The sequence below is a fragment of the Saccopteryx leptura genome, chromosome 12 (assembly GCF_036850995.1).
Source record: "Saccopteryx leptura isolate mSacLep1 chromosome 12, mSacLep1_pri_phased_curated, whole genome shotgun sequence".
Lineage (NCBI taxonomy): Eukaryota > Metazoa > Chordata > Mammalia > Chiroptera > Emballonuridae > Saccopteryx > Saccopteryx leptura.
The window spans coordinates 39071577-39088094 of record NC_089514.1 but is presented as its reverse complement, the minus strand read 5'-3'; the positions used below and the strand labels follow the sequence as shown (position 1 = coordinate 39088094).

The following is a 16518-nucleotide window of genomic DNA, read 5'->3' as shown; positions in this document are numbered from 1 at the left end:
TTCATATTTTTACAGATTTTCAAGGTGACCTTTTTGTTAGAAAGTATAAAAACAGATGCTTAAAAATTCTTGGGTTATAAAAAAACTTGATTTTAGGTGTAGCCTAGAAATTTATATGTAATATAAATTAAAATACTAAGAAAACATACTTACATATACCTGCTTTGTTCCCTAGAGTACCTTACATTAAACTAAATAACACTACTTGCTAAATTAAGTAATATTATTAAATTAATGATGGGAAAATGTTAAAATAAGAAAAATAAATTTCTTCCTTAGTAGTAAAGTATAATCTATTAAAGCGTAACTCTGTACCCAATATAAGTAATCCATAGTATTAACTCAAGGCAGAGTGCTATCATGCAGTAAGAAATACTAAGGTGGATATATACTCACGACTCCCAACACCCTCTACAGAAGTCATGTCCACAGGGCATATCCACTGGGTCTTCAAATACAGAAATACTGCACATACAAATGTCACACTGGAGATAAAGAAGAGCAATGATTTTAATAAAGTCACATGTTGGAGAGAGAGAGCAATACATTTAATTGTTCATTTGTTTAAGGCAAAAACACTGGTAATTATAAAAAGTTAAGTGTTTCAAAGTTATGAAGGAAATTAAAGTGCCTACCTTTGATTGAATAACAAATACCATGCCTACCTCATTATAAATGATTGTGAGATCTAAATGTTTCAATGCAAAAGTCAAACTCTTACATTCCAAATTTATGTATGAACTTAATCAGTGACTGCATTTGGAAAAGGAAGTATAAGAAACAAACCATTACAGTAGGTCAAGATTAAATTGCCCATTTCTTTCTTTTTTTTTTTTTTAGATTTCATTTATTTATTTTTAGAGAGAGAGAAGTGGGGAAGAGAAGGAAGCATCAACTCCCATATGTGCCCTGATCAGAAAAGCTAGGGGTTTTGAACTGGTGACCTCAGAGTTCCAGGTCAACACTTTATCCATCACTGTGCCACCACAGGTCAGGCCAAATTGCCCATTTCAAAGGAACCACCTCAATATCAATTCCTTCATTCTCTACTTACCCCAGAAAATCTACAAAAACAGAGTAGCTGTTCTTTCAATATAGCAACTTAGGATATTCAGAGTAGCAATTTAATGGTTTTTACTTGGGAACCCTGCTATAAAACTATGTATTTTCTAAACAATGACATACTTACTAGAAGCAAATGTTATCATGTTACAGATGTAAATTATAAAAGTAGGAATTTGTTTTCTAATAAGGCCTAGATATTTTGAATGGCTGAATCATTCAAGAAACATCAAAATTTCCCTTAATAGTATACCAATGTTATGCCAGCTAAAAATGCAGACAAAGACAGTACTGTTTCTCAATAACATTTATTATGGAAATATATCTAGATGACAAATGCCAGAAGCTTTACTAAAACAAATACATAATTATCAATATAGTATCAATGCCTTGAAGAAAATATAAAACATGTTTTCATATTTTAGGTTTGAGTGCCTATCACAAGCTCAACTTTTAATATTTCAGTATGGTAGAGTAAAAACTTTAAGCAACTGGAGCTTTTAAGTGGAAATATATTAAGTGGTTTTCCTGAACTATTTTTATATTTTCTGTTTTGAAATGAGAAAAGAAACTTCTGTTTTTCAGTCCGTAATTCAGAGATCACAAAGATATTCTATGATAACAAATTTTAACAAAGTGTGAAATAATGGAATCCTTTAAGAAAGGTAGAGGATTCAATTACAAGAATGTGACCAGAGGGTCTAGAAACAGTATTAAATAATTAAAAAGTTAAACACAGGCCTTGACCGGTTGGCTCAGTGGTAGAGCATCAGCCGGGCGTGTGGAGGTCCCAGGTTCGATTCCCGTCTAGGGAACACAGCAGAAGCGCCCATTTGCTTCTCTACCCCTCCCCTTCTTCTTTCTCTTTATCTCTCTCTTCCCTTCCCACAGCCAAGGCTCCATTGGAGCAAAGTTGACCTGGGCACTGAGGATGGCTCCATGGCCTCTGCCTCAGGTGCTAGAATGGCTCCAGTTGTAATGGAGCAACACCCTAGATGGGCAGAGCATCGCCCCCTAGTGGGCATGCTGGGTGAATCCTGGTCGGGAGCATGCAGGAGTCTGTCAGGAGCATGCAGGAGTCTGTCTCTCTGCTTCCCCACTTCTCACTTCAGAAAAAAAGAGGAAAAGTTAAACAGAAAACTATGGGAAGTACACTGAATACCAAACCATACCAAAATGGTGTCCAATTCCCCAGGAGATAAACTTATTTCATCTGGAGAGGTGACAGAAGAGCGTGTAGTCCTTGGGGTTCTTGGAGAAGGGAGTGTGTCCCAGGCATTGTACCCACTTGGTGGTGGAGTTGGCATTTGAACACCTGATCGTTGGCAGCAGTTCTCTGGGTTGGACATCCAAGCTTCAAGTAATTTTTCCCTGTCCCAGTCTTTAAGAAAAACGAAATGAATATGTGTAAAAAAACAGAAAATAGGATGTTTTAAGAGCTTCATAATAGTAAAAGAAGATGAGGATAAATTAGAGATACAGGCCATCCAAGGAAGAAATTTTTTTTATAAAGTAGCAATTGGAAATTAATATTCAGGTCTGTTATATTCGTTAATATTTAAAAACAGAATTTAGACTTTTATAATCTTCCATGGATAACAATCATGTCTATCACAATTTGGTAAAAATTTCCTGTCATTTCTACTAATAATCAAAAGAGGTGGCTCACTTTCGAATTCACCAGATTTTTGTTGGCATATGTTTGAGTTAGCTGTTCTACTTTTTCAAGAAAAATATTGCTATTAGCCTACTGGTATCAAGTTGTAAAATGATTGCACAGCTCACTATAAATGTCAAAATGCCAGTAAGTCCCCAAAATCATTTAATAGAAAGCTTAAAAGCAGAAGGAACTTCTGAAAGGACTATGATTATAAAGAAAGTTTTAGTGAATTAGGTATAAATTTGGCTTAACTAAAAAAGACTATCTGGTTTAACTAAAAAAGTCTATCTTATTACTATGAACACTTTTAAAATAGAGAAGTGAAGCATACTATTAAGAAGTCCAGAGCCATAAAATCCTAAAAAAATAAACTAATATATATAATTATTCAGCTAGGTGTTTTACATACATTATTTCATTTATTCCTCCTAACAAACTTTTGATCATGAGTTAGGTGAAGAACACAACACTTGGGGAAGCTACATAACCTACCCCGGCTCACACAGACAGTGAGGAATTTGAAACTGATTTCTGTGACTCCACAGTGTACCACAATCAAGTGTGGGGTCAAGAGTAGCACAGTCAATTACTTACTGTGGGCTCATTCCATACAGTTCAATTACTTACTGTGGGCTCATTCCATACAGTTCAAATTTTACAGTTCAAATGCAAAGAGCTGCGGAAATTTTCTACACGAGACTACTTCAGCTATGTAAAGTCAGGATACTCTCTGGTTTAAACAGAGTAATTGTGACTCAGACAGCAATGAAATCAGAGGGAATGTATTCCCACCTGTGTAAACCATCTGTGCAAAGGCACAAAAGTATAATGAAGAGACACGTGAAGTTACAGTATACCATGTGGTAATCTGGGAGATGGAAAATAAGATTAGAAATACAGATAGAATAAGAAAAATCCAAGAACTGAAAAACTGCATATGAGAACATTCCAGGAAATGCTGCTAAATGGACCTCAGTGTTTTGATGGGTCATTAGTTAAAAAGTTAAAATTACTTTTCTTAGAAGAGTATGATTATTTTTCAAAAATCTCTATTATATATCACTTTAATAAAGGAAAGAAAAAGAACTACTATAATTCATATACAGATATCAAATATACTAAATTTAGTTTTATCTATTACAAATATTTTTCGGCAAAATTTCTGTTTGGATTCCATCACATCTTTCATTTAGCAAATGCTCCCTGAATGCCTTTTATGTGCTATGCACTGTGTCAGGCAGCTGGAGTACAAAGCAAGGAAAAAACTGCCCTCATGGAACTCACAGTCTAAGAAGGGGAAAAACATTAAGTTAAAAACACATTCAAAAAACAATCATCATTGTCAGAAACGACAAGAAGAACGAGACTGAGAATCCCAGTCAGGGAGGTCAGAGGAGGTGACTGGTCTGGAGTGGTCTGAAGCACGAGTGGACTTAACCAGGCAAAAGGGAGAGGGGCTGACATTCTAGACAGATGGCACAGACAGGCTCAAAGGCCGTGGGGCAGAAGGGAAGGCAGCCCCTGGTGAAATGAGAAAGGTCAGTGTGGCGAGAGCCCGGAGCCCGGGGGGGGGGGGGGGGCACTGTGTGAGAGGCTGGGATGGGGCCAGGCCACGCAGGACTTCATTTAACAGCACTGCTGTCAATAGCTGAGGAGTGATCAGAAGTCCGTGGAAAGCTGGGTACAGGGTCAAAAAGGGCAGGTTCTCGCCTGGCCAGGCAGTGGCGCAGTGGATAGAGCGTCGGACTGGGATGCAGAGGACCCAGGTTCGAGACCCCGAGGTCGCCAGCTTGAGCACGGGCTCATCTGGTTTGAGCAAAAAGCTCACCAGCTTGGACCCAAGGTCGCTTGCTCCAGCAAGGGGTTACTCGGTCTGCTGAAGGCCCACGGTCAAGGCACATATGAGAAAGCAATCAATGAGCAACTAAGGTGTCGCAATGCGCAATGAAAAATAATTGATGCTTCTCATCTCTCCTTTCCTGTCTGTCTGTCCCTGTCTATCCCTCTCTCTGACTCACTCTCTGTCTCTGTAAAAAAAAAAAAAAAAGGGCAGGTTCTCATGACTACATTTGAAAAGATCAGTCTGACTATAGTTTGGAAAACAAACAAATGAAAAGACTGGACAGGGCAAGACTGGGTCGTGTAAGTGAGAGACGATGGCAGCTAAGACTAGGTGGGTGGTTGCAGCGTCGACGAAGAGAAAGGGAGAAGTTTATAATTTGAGAGAGGAAACTGACAATTTGGTGAAAATAAGATATAAAATCTAAAGGACAGGAAATGTCAAAGTTAGTGTCTCAGGTTTACCCAGTTGGTTGGTGCTGCTCTCTACGTAAATAGGGAATGTTACAGAATCAGGTAAAGGTGGAAGAACATGGTTTTTAGTTTTTAGACATGAGAAGTTTAAGGCACTTTGGAGATATCCCGGATGTGTTTTTATTTAGTTATTCATTTATTTTTTCTTTTTAATTAAATTTATTGGGGTTAATAAAATTGTATAGGTGTCAAGTATACAATTCTATGACACATCATCTGTATATTGCAATTTGTGCCTACCACCCAAAGTCAAATCATCTTCTGTGCTTTTAAACAGGCAGTTATATATAAAGGTATAGCTTTCATAAAAAAAAGGGCTAGTCCAGCCTGACCAGGTGGTGGCGCAGTGGATAGAGCGTCGGACTGGGATGTGGAGGACCCAGGTTTGAGACACCGAGGTCGGAGCTTGAGCGCGGGTTCATCTGTTTTGAGCAAAGCTCACCAGCTTGGACCCAAAGTTGTTGGCTCGAGCAAGGGGTTACTCGGTCTGCTGTAGCCCCACGGTCAAGGCACATATGAGAAAGCAATCAATGAACAACAACTAAGATGTCGCAATGAAAAACAAATGATTGATGGTTCTCATCTCTCTCCGTTCCTGTCTGTCTGTCCCTATCTATCCCTATCTCTGACTCTCTCTCTGTTTCTGTAAAAAAAATAAAATAAAATAAAATAAAATGGTTAAAAAAAAAGAAAACTCAGCAATTAAAAAAATGTTACAAAAAAAAAAAAGGAAAGAGGACTAGTCCAGAGGGAGAACTCTATGCCTATAGAAGCCCTTCTGGGCAAGGGTATCATTCTGCAGAAAGATAGTGCAGTGAGAAGAGCAGTTTGAACTACCGGTTTAATGCCTATAGAAGAGGATGAGCCTCCAACAGAGCTTTAAAAAATACTTCAATATAATGTACTCTAAGCACAAGCAAAATTAGCCTTGGTCTCATATCTTGTAAATTTTATTTTCTCATTAGGTAGTATTCAATTATATGTTACTTTTATTACTGAGGAAATGCTCAGAGAATGACCTTTCTATTCTTAACAGAGTCCTCCTTAAAATTCAGTTACTACTTAGCTAATATTGCCAAATATTTTTATCTTCTGCTTAATCAAAGATCAACTTCATTACTTTGGGACTAAATTTGACAACAGATAATATAATACTCAAATCAGTTTTCCTGTGTAAAGATGAATGAATGTTACCAAGGATACAATCTATAAATCTTCCCAACAGTTCTGTTTAATAGCTCTCAACCACAGCCTGTCCTGGTTTTGAGAGCAATTAGTATAAATTGTAGCTCTGCACACTGTCTATTTTATTTACTAACACCATTTCTCTCTGTATATCTTATTTAATTATCAAATGTCACTGATATTACTTATATTAACAATACAGAAGAGATGTTCATTTGAAACCTGCATTAGCTTCTATTTTATGACTTAAAAGGAAAATGAATATAGAATTCTTAAGTTATCAGAAAACTTATTACAGATAAGAAAAGTCAATTAGATATCACTTTATTAGAATTGACCTCTATTATGTAAAAGAAGTAACTTAGAAAAATATCAATGGAGTAAAAATGGAGCTAATCATTTAATAATGCCCGATGATATAATGTATACACAGAGATGAAAATGTTTCTTCTAATTACAATAAAATTGCTGATAAACTTAACCTTAGATTCTATAAAATACTGTAACTTAAGAGTTATAATACATTATATTACCTAGCTGAATGCCGATATCTATGGCAGAAATGGCTGGGGTATACAAAATGCTACAGTGTAGAACTGTTGCTTGCAGCTAAGTGAGGCCATGTATCTGAATTCTGGCCAATGGAATAAGTGCAAGAGTGTTTCATGCCATTTCCTGACTGGCTCAAAAATTCCCCACGTTTCTTTCTCCAAGCTTTTCCCCCCTTCTCACTGGTTGGCTGGAGTGGCAATAATCCCAAGGAAATTAATCCCAGAAACCTACTTTGTATAAGATGGCAAAGTCTCCATTAGTTAGGGGTCCTTGAATAAATGAGTAGAACAGAGTCCCTATTCGACTCTTAACCATAACTAGAAACTTTGGACTATTACATGATTAATAAATGTTTACTGTGTTTGAACTGAGACTTTTCATTCAGCAGTTAGCCTACCCTGACTAGTACAACCATTGTGTCATGTCTCCCCATTAACAGACAGCTTCCTCTTTTCTACCGGTTCTACATTATATTTAAATGTACCCTCTGGGGCTGTGAAACCCTAAAAAAACACAATTTAAGGGAATCTGTGTTTCTTTACAAGTTTTTATATAATGACTATTAAGCAGTATTACTCTATAAAAAGAAAATATTATTTTTGTTTTTATTAGATTTTATTTATTCATTTTTTAGAGAAAGAGAAAGGAAGAGAGAGAGAGAGAAGGGGGGAAGAGCAGGAAGCATCAACCCCCATATGTGCCTTGGCCAGGCAAGCCCAGGATTTCAAACTGGTGACCTCAGTGTTTCAGGTCGATGCTTTATCCACTGTGCCACCATAGGTCAGGCTAAAAAGAAAATACTTTATTTTTAAATTTTATTATTTTAAAAGTTATCCTGAATTTCTAAATTTCATTTTTGACCCAGATCTAAATTTGTCTACAAAGGATTTACTTCAAGTTTGAAAAGATAGCAATGAAGAAATGTAATTTAATAATAAAAAGGTGAATTTTCAAAAAATATGTAAGTAACATTTCAGGAATATTACCTATTCATTCTATTACTATTTCTGAGGACTTAAGGTATGTCAGATATTGAAGAAAGAAAACCAAACCAAACCAACAAAAGGTGCCCTCTAAGAGCTTCCAGGTTAATACAGAAAAGCAAATAGATTATCACAATGTTATAGTCTAAGTAGATGACTCATGTGCATAGAATATAATGGGAACAGACAGGAAGGGACTCAATGCAGACTTAGGATCAAATGAGCAGAAAAGGTTTCCTGGAAGAGGCAATTTCTAAAGACAAGGAGGAGTGGGTAAGTGAAGAAATGGGGAGACTGACAGCCAGGTGAAGGAGCCTGGTTATGAAGGTCTACTAGAGACTTTGGGTGTAAGTCTGAGGAGAGCTGGTGAGGGGATTTACAACAGGGGAGTAAGATGCTTAAATCTGCGTTTTAAAAAAGTCTAATAGCAAGAGGAAAATAATCGATAGAGTGAAGGATGAAAGGAAACACTGGAAACGAGGATTTGAGAGACTACAGTTAAATGAAAAATGATGACAGCCTGAATTGAAGTTGGGGGCAGTGGGTACAGAAACAACTAGGGAGGGTGGGAGCAGGAAGAGAGATATTTAGGAAGAGAAATGAGAAGACTGTGGCCAAATATAAGAAATGGAGGAGTCAAGTCTGACTTTTAAGTTTTGGCTAGAGTAATTAGATGAATGTTCTATGCCCATGTATCAAGACAGCAGGAGAAATGATGAGATCAGGTACGTACACACTTAGATTGAGGAGAAGATGCTAAATGGGCTTTAGAAATACAGCCTTGCCTGACCTGTGGTGGCGCAGTGGATAAAGCATCAACTTGGAACACTGAGGTTGCTGGCTCAAGGCCCTGGGTTTGCCTGGTTAAGGCACATATGGGAGTTGATGCTTCCTGCTCCTCCCCTCTTCTCTCTCTCTCCCCCGTGACCTGTCTCTCTTCTGTCTAAAATGAATAAATAAAGTCTTAAAAAAAAAAATTAAAAAAAAAAAAAAAAAAAGAAATACAGCCTTGATTACCTTATTAAAGTCAGGTTGTAGATATACCCTTTATCGTTCAGTGGTGTTTGAAACCATTCGTTTCATTAGATAAATGTGCACAGCACATCAGAGAGCCATCCACTTGGTAGGCTTGTTTACAACACATTTTTTATGCCTTATTCTCACCTAATGACTTAGCCTTTCTGGAATTAATCCTAGGAATCTCTGGTTAGTTCCCCAGGCAATTCTTATTTATGCCAAAATTTAGGAGTCACTGGTATATAAAGTGGAAAAGAGTGTCAAGTACAGAACCTCAAGAAATATTAATGTTAAAGGTAGCAGTTTCGGAGGGTTATATACCACATTATTCAATGGAGATCAAGGAATGATGAAATATGGACTTTTAAATTTTCTTCTGATCAAATAATTACATAAAATTTTTGGAAGTTGACATTCTATTTTAGTATAGATTACATAAAGATTTATAGTTAAAATAGGTAAGTCTCAAAATGACTAAATTGAAATGGCCATTTACCTTTATCTTTTTTAAATTAATTTTTAAATCAGAAAAAATTTGTATTTGAAACCAGCCTAAATGTCAAATACCAAGTGTGCAATGAGAGGGTCCATCTCAGCCTGTGACAACTCTCAGAATGGCTACCTGAGTATCAGAGAACTTCAGATAAGCTGAGTACCATTCCTCAGTCAAGTGAGTAATGTCCTCCAAACAAACAGAGAAACAAAGAAACAAAAACCTTAAGAGGAATAGTATGTTCTTATGTTGACTCTACAGTTCCGCTTTGTGCATTTCATGGTGGGAAATAGCTTTTACACAATACTAATAACACAACTGTTAAATTAAGTATTTAATTGACTTTAGGAAAAATGTTAAAACCAGGACCAATGCCTGACCTGTGGTGGCGCAGTGGATAAAGCGTCGACCTGGAAATGCTGAGGTCGCCAGTTCAAAACCCTGGGCTTGCCTGGTCAAGGCACATATGGGAGTTGATGCTTCCAGCTCCCCCCCTTTTTCTCTCTCTGTCTCTCTTTCCTCTATCTCTCTCTCCTCTCTAAAAATGAATAAATTAAAAAACAAAAACAAAACCAGGACCAAGACTATGGATTCCAACTTTCAACTCTGCTCAAATCAGACACATTTCTAAAATTAGGCAACCTATAAGTTGATTTAGTAGTTTGATTTTTTTTGTTTTGTTTTTTTGTTTTTTACAGAGCCAGAGAGTCAGAGAGAGGGAAAGACAGGGACAGACAGGAACAGAGAGATGAGAAGCATCAATCATTAGTTTTCCACTGCGCATTGTGACACCTTAGTTGTTCATTGATTGCTTTCTCATATGTGCCTTGACTGCGGACCTTCAGCAGACCGAGTAACCCCTTGCTTGAGCCAGCAACCTTGGGTCCACGCTGGTGAGCTTTTGCTCAAACCAGATGAGCCTGTGCTCAAGCTGGTGACCTCGGGGTCTCGAACCTGGGTCCTCGGCATCCCAGTCCGATGCTCTATCCACTGCGCCAGCGCCTGGTCAGGCTAGTAGCTTGATTTTTAAGTTGAAACTTCTTATTTCTACTGTATGATTTTTTAAAGTGAGATAGAGAAAGAGAGTGAGAGAGGGAGAGGAGGAGAGACAGGAGGGGAGAGAGATGAGAAGCATCAACTCATAGTTGTGGTACCTTAGTTGTTCACTGATGGCTTGCTCATCTTATGTGCCTTGATGGTGTGTGTGTGTGTGTCCAGGTGAGCAAGCGACTCCTTGGTCAAGCCAGTGACCACAGAGTGATGTTTATGATCCCGTGCTCAAGCTGGCAACCCTGTGCTTAAGCCAGGTGAGCTGGTGCTCAAGCCGGTGACCTTGGGGGTTTCCAACCTGGGTCCTCAGCATCCCAGGATGATGCTCTATCCACTGTGCCACCTCCTGGTCAGGCTCTCCTCTATAATTTATAGCCAGTTCATAAGTACTTCAAAATACAAATTGTTATGAAAATACTGAGTTCTGTACAGTAACCACTGCCCAAAGAACTCAGGCTTGTTTAACAAACTGCTCTGTTCTGAATTAAAATTAACAAAAAGAGCCATCTTTCAACTCTAAAAGGTTTACATGTTATCAGAAGCACATTTGTTTTATTACCATGAGCTCGCAGCAAAGCCTCAGCAGTAAACAGTGGGGCCTGCAGCATGTCTGCTGTTTCCACAATAAGCATGTCCTTCAACCGACGAAGATCCTGAGGCCTTAATCCTTCATATGGCTTTGAAAAGAAAAAGAAAAGTTAATTGGCTATTACACTCTTAGGAAACCATAAATGCCTATAATCAAAGATAAGATGATCATTTATTTAATCTTTCAGTTTCAGTTTGGTTATTGACACGCAAGCTCTTTATGCTCCATATCATGGACTTCAAAGTACTCTTTCACAAGTCTTTTTTAAACTGGAAAGAGGATGCCATAGCTCATGCACCTTATCATTTTAAAATAAATATATCAGACTATAATGACAAGACCATCTTACTTTACAGTGTTGAAAATTTGGATAATACAAAAAACAAAAACAAAACAACCAGAAAAACGCCTCTATAATCCTACCGCTGAGTGATAACCATAATTAAAATTCAAGTACTTTTATCCAGTCTTTTTGCAAATCAGTTGTATATGAATATAACTGTGTTCATTCAGGAAGTTTTAATCATTAAAGCCTCGAACATTTTCACTTATTAAGATCCAATTTAGAATGCTACTGGGGTCTATGCAATACCACCCTGAACACGCCGGTCTCCTCTTATCTCAGAAGCTAAGCGGGGTTGGGCCTGTTACTACTCGGATGAGAGAATGCTACTGGGATTATAAAGTACCTATTAATTTGGACAGTGGTGACTATGCCATATTGTTCAGACTTTTTATCATAAACATTATTTCAGTATTTTTATTCAAGTGTTCATTAATGCTCCTTAGTTTTCATATAGGTGATATATCATGTCAGGTTTTTTGTTCTTTTGTTATCCTTTTATCTTTTCTTTCCTTTTAACAGGAAACATATAAAAAATAAAATCACGTCTTATTACTGAAAAACAATTATTGATAACATTTTTACCTTACCTGTTTCAAGTCCTTTTGAAAACAAAATAAAACAAAAGAAGGACTACCCCATAATCTGTGACATGCCTTCCCACTACACTTCCCTGAATTTCCTCACCCTTGCCTATGGCAATCACTACCATAAATGTAGCCTGCAGCTGCCATAATATTATGGCATAACATTATATATATCACTAGGCAACCTGCTTTTTAATTTTTAATTCAGTATTGTGTTTTCATTATTAATATCGATACACATATCTACCTCAATCCTTTAAACAGATTTATGCTTACTACATGCAATAAGCATAGAAATAAAGGCTACAGCCTAAAAGGCAGTAGAAATCCCCAAGTACTTATCAGAACAACAACCACTGAGGATGTTGTCTGGTAGCATTTATCACAGCCTCTAGAGAGCTCTGGGTGGTTACAAACCTCATCCACTGTAGTTGATTTACAGATATTCTAGAATTAGATATTATCTTTATTTCTTGCTTTGTTTTTTTGGTATCATGGAAACCATTTCATCAGTTCTTAGTAAAACCTGTGTGACTGGTGCACATTCACCAGTGATAATTTCTCAGTTGACATGGTCAATTTCTTGCTCCCTGGATGCCTTGCAGCAAGAATGCGTAAATAGCAATGAGTGTATTGACAGAAACAAGCAACAGACTTGACTGTATAAGTCTCTGCCAAGATTTAAACATAAAAATTGCTTTACTTTTAACTACTAGCAAAGTGGCCAAGTCTTAAAAATAGAAAAAAAAGAGAGACAATATTCAATGTTGGTAAGGTTGCAGTCAGATGGCCCTCTGGTCCTCTGTGGGTAAAAATAAAAATTGGTATACCATTTAACAACCAAGCATCTATCATGAACCTGTGAATCTATCCTAAGGTAAAATCATAAATGTGGGCATAACTGGTTATTTGCAATGTTTGCTATAAAAGTGACAAAATGTTCATAACCCAAATGTACATTAAAGGAGTTACAGAACATCTACAAGTTAGAATAGTCAGTAGTCATTCAAAATGATTTCCATGATGAGTTTGTGATAGCAAGAATACGGGTTAAAAACAAACAAGATATAAAATGTCATTCCAGTGATGAAAAGTGGAAGACAATCAGCACAATGTTACAAGGATTATTTATAAGTGGTAGAATAATAAAACATCAAAATTTTTCATTCTGCTTCTTTTTATACAGAACATATTCTGCAGAAAAAAAAAATAAAAAAATAAAAAGAAAACTCACTGTCTGACCAGATGGTGGTGCAATCGATAGAGTGTTGATCTGGGATGCTGAGCAGAACCCAGGTTTGAAACCCCGAGGTCACTGGCTTGAGCACAGGCTCACAAGCATGAGCGCAGGGTCACTGGCTTGAGCATGGAATCATAGACATGACCACATGGTCACTGGCTTGAGTCCAAAGGTCGCTGGCTTAAAACCCAAGGTCACTGGCTTGACTGGAGCCCTCCAGTCAAGACACATATGAGAAGCAATCAATGAACAACTAAAGTGCCACAACCATGAGTTGATGCTTCTCATCTCTCCTGCTTTTTGCTTCCTGTCTGACTAAATCTCACTAAAAAATAAAATAAAATAAAAAATCATGATGATGTTAAAGATTTTTCAACAGTGGCAGAGCACACACTCAATCACTCAATCAGTCCTACACTGCTATTCCTTTTTTTTTTAGAGAAAGAGATGGAAAGGAAGAGAGATGGGAAGCATCAACCTGTAGTTGCCGCACTTTAGTTGTTCATTGATTGTTTCTCATACAGGCCTTGACCGGAGTGCTCAGGCCAAGCCAATGACCCCATGCTCAAGTCAGCGACCTTGGGCTCCCAGCCAGCAACCTCTGGGCTTAAGCCAGCGACCACAGGTCATGTCGATGATCTCACACTCAAGGCTGGTGAGTCTGCGCTCAATCCTGTGACCTTGGGGTTTCAAACCTGGGACCTCAGCATCTCAGGTCAATGCTCTATCTGTTGTGCCACCACTGGTCAGGCTGCAGTGCTATTCCTTTTAAAAACCATAGTGAAAACTTATGCTCAATACATTTCACACGACACTGCATTAACAGCCTACTGTACCTATGTAGGTGTTCAGCTACACTGCCATGAGCCTCTACATATAGATACCATATGAACTTAACTAGAAGAAAAAATTTAACCTAAACTATTCTATATAGGGGTACTATTAACTAAAAAAGAAAAAAAATTCATTTAATTCCATACTATCATTTGAAAAGTCCCCCAAATCAGCATGTCCAGTTTGCTTTTAAGCTAATTTATGAACCACATTTTACTCTGCAAAAGACTAACAAGTTCTTATATAGTTAAATTTGTAATACTCCAGTATATAAATTATACACTACCCATGACACAGCTTCTAGAAAATGAGTTCCAAATTCAAACTTAAGATTCCAGGTACCTCTCTTGAATCAGCAAAGAGGGTAAATATTTCTTGATATTCTGAGTTACAAACTCAGATATTCTGAGTTACAAACACCTGATTCACCTATAAGTGGTACTTACAAATGGAGTGCCATAAGGGCTACTGGTAATCAACTGCAGTTGGACATCAGTGAAAATTATATCATAGACTTACTCAACTCCCACGGCAAAGAACTAACCAATGAAGACCTTATGGAACTAGAGCAGCAGGTGATAACATTTAGGGAAGAAAACAGGGATCTAGAAACACCAGAAGTGAAAAAGTTCCTTTTTCTTTTTTATAAGTGAGGCAGAGAGACAGACTTCCGCATGTGCCCCAACTGGGATCCTCCTAACTGGAATCCACCTGACAAGCCCTGATGCTCTGTCCATCTGGGGCCATTGCTCTGCTGCTCAGCAACTGAGCTATTTTAGTGCCTGAGGTAAGGCCATGAAGCCATCCTCAGCACCCAGGGCCAACTTGCTCTAACTGAGCCATGGTTGTGGGAGAGGAAGAAGAGAAAAACAGAGAGAAAGAGAGAGAAGGGGAAGGGGGAAGGATAAAGTAGATGGTTGGTTCTCCTGTGTGCGCTGACCAGGAATCGAATCTGGGACATCCATATGCTGGGCCAATACTCTACCACTGAGCCAACTGGCCAGGGCTAAAAAAGTGTTCTACAAGAGTTAACTGATGCCTTTTGTCTTGCTGAAGCAGAAGTAGCAGTTAGAGGAACAAGATCCTGTTACAGAGAGGTTCATCTAAGTTACCAAGGCCTGAGATGCTACAGGGCCATTTATGATGAGAAAAAGAAAAGCTCTGTACAAGCCTCCCTTGATGCCTCCTTCCAGAAACTGACTCCAGCAGCAGAATCAAACCCTGACTCTAACACCAGTCCCATCCTCTCCAACAAGATCATCACCTTCTGCATAGTCCAAGCTTATTTAAGGTTGGTTGTATTTGAAATTGTTTAAGTATTTATACTCACAGAAAGGTAAAAATAAACACTATGTTAAGACAAACATCTAAGTTGCACTAATAATGTACTATTCCAACTTACATACAAATTCAACTTAAGAACAAACCTAAAGAACCTATCTCATTCGTAACCTGGGGACTGCCTTCATTTCTAGTGGTGGCATTGTGTATTTCCTGGTATTATTTTGTAAATGCTTTTTTTCCCAGAATAGCCATCATTCAACCTCATTTGTGTTGAATAAAACAAGATTTGATTATAGAAATATTAACAAAAGGTAGAATATAAAGCAATCCGCATAGATTAAGTGTCTTTAAAATGCAGTTTTAAACTTAAATAGGTTACACTGGAAAAAAATAGTTATTGACAGAGAAAGACATACTGCGTTCATGAACATGTAAGACATTTGCTCTGAATCTCTGCAACAGAACTATAATTAGGTTGTGTGAAGCATCTCAATACATCGCTCAGTCCCAAGTGAACACTAGCGTTTTCTTCTGCAGGAAGGATTAAAGTGAAGGTGCCTTTCTCTTTTTTATAAAGATAAACTGCTTCTATTTTCAGATTAAACACAATCCTGAAATAACCATCAAAGCAGTCAGTCCTGATACAAAGAAAGAAAAAAAAACTAATTTAAAAAGAGACAATGAGTATGAAAATGCCTCTTTTGCATCAGATATACTACTGCTACCAAAATATCACTAAAGAAATGTGAAACAGGCTCTGGCAGTTGGTTCAGTGGCTAGAAGCATCGGCCTGGTGTATGGATGTCCTGGGTTTGATTCCCAATCAAGGCACACATGAGAAGTGACCATCTGCTTCTCTCCCCCTCTCTCCCTTCTCCTCTCACAGCCAGTGACTCGATTGGTTCAAGCGACGGCCTGGGCACTAAGGATAGCTCAGTTGATTCTAGCATCAGCCCCAGACAGGGGTTGCCACATGGATCCCTTGGTCAGGGTGCATGTGGGAACTTGCCTACTTCCCCTCTTCTCACTTAAGAAAAACAAAAGAAAGAAAAAGATATTTGAAACAGCCCGATATACAAACTATATCACTTTGATGCATGTAGAAAGTGATAATGTCTTCAAAAACTGTTTCAGAAAAGACTATGATAAAGGAGTTATGAAAGAAGTATTTGTCTTTATTTTTTCTCACAATAAAAACAGCTTTCCCCCTGATTAAATAAAAAATGTGCATTAAAAAAATGAAAAAACAAGTACTTATTTACCCAAACATATCATCAGTAACTTAAAATTTTAAAAGAAAGGCATTCAGAGAAAGAAAAAATATTT

The 16518-nt window shown here is 37.8% G+C and overlaps 1 protein-coding gene across 4 annotated transcripts in view; it reads right to left on the bottom strand.

The window, feature by feature from the left end:
- The window catches only part of ANKIB1 (ankyrin repeat and IBR domain containing 1), a 182406-nt gene that overhangs the window by 51573 nt on the left and 114315 nt on the right, over nt 1-16518 (bottom strand). For all 4 annotated transcript variants that reach the window (XM_066354370.1, XM_066354372.1, XM_066354371.1 and 1 more), the window contains 3 exons: nt 10875-10992; nt 2235-2443; nt 397-485 (listed from right to left, as the gene is read on the bottom strand). In XM_066354370.1, the coding sequence (XP_066210467.1) occupies nt 397-485; nt 2235-2443; nt 10875-10992 (416 nt within the window). The remainder of the gene's footprint in view (nt 1-396; nt 486-2234; nt 2444-10874; nt 10993-16518) is intronic.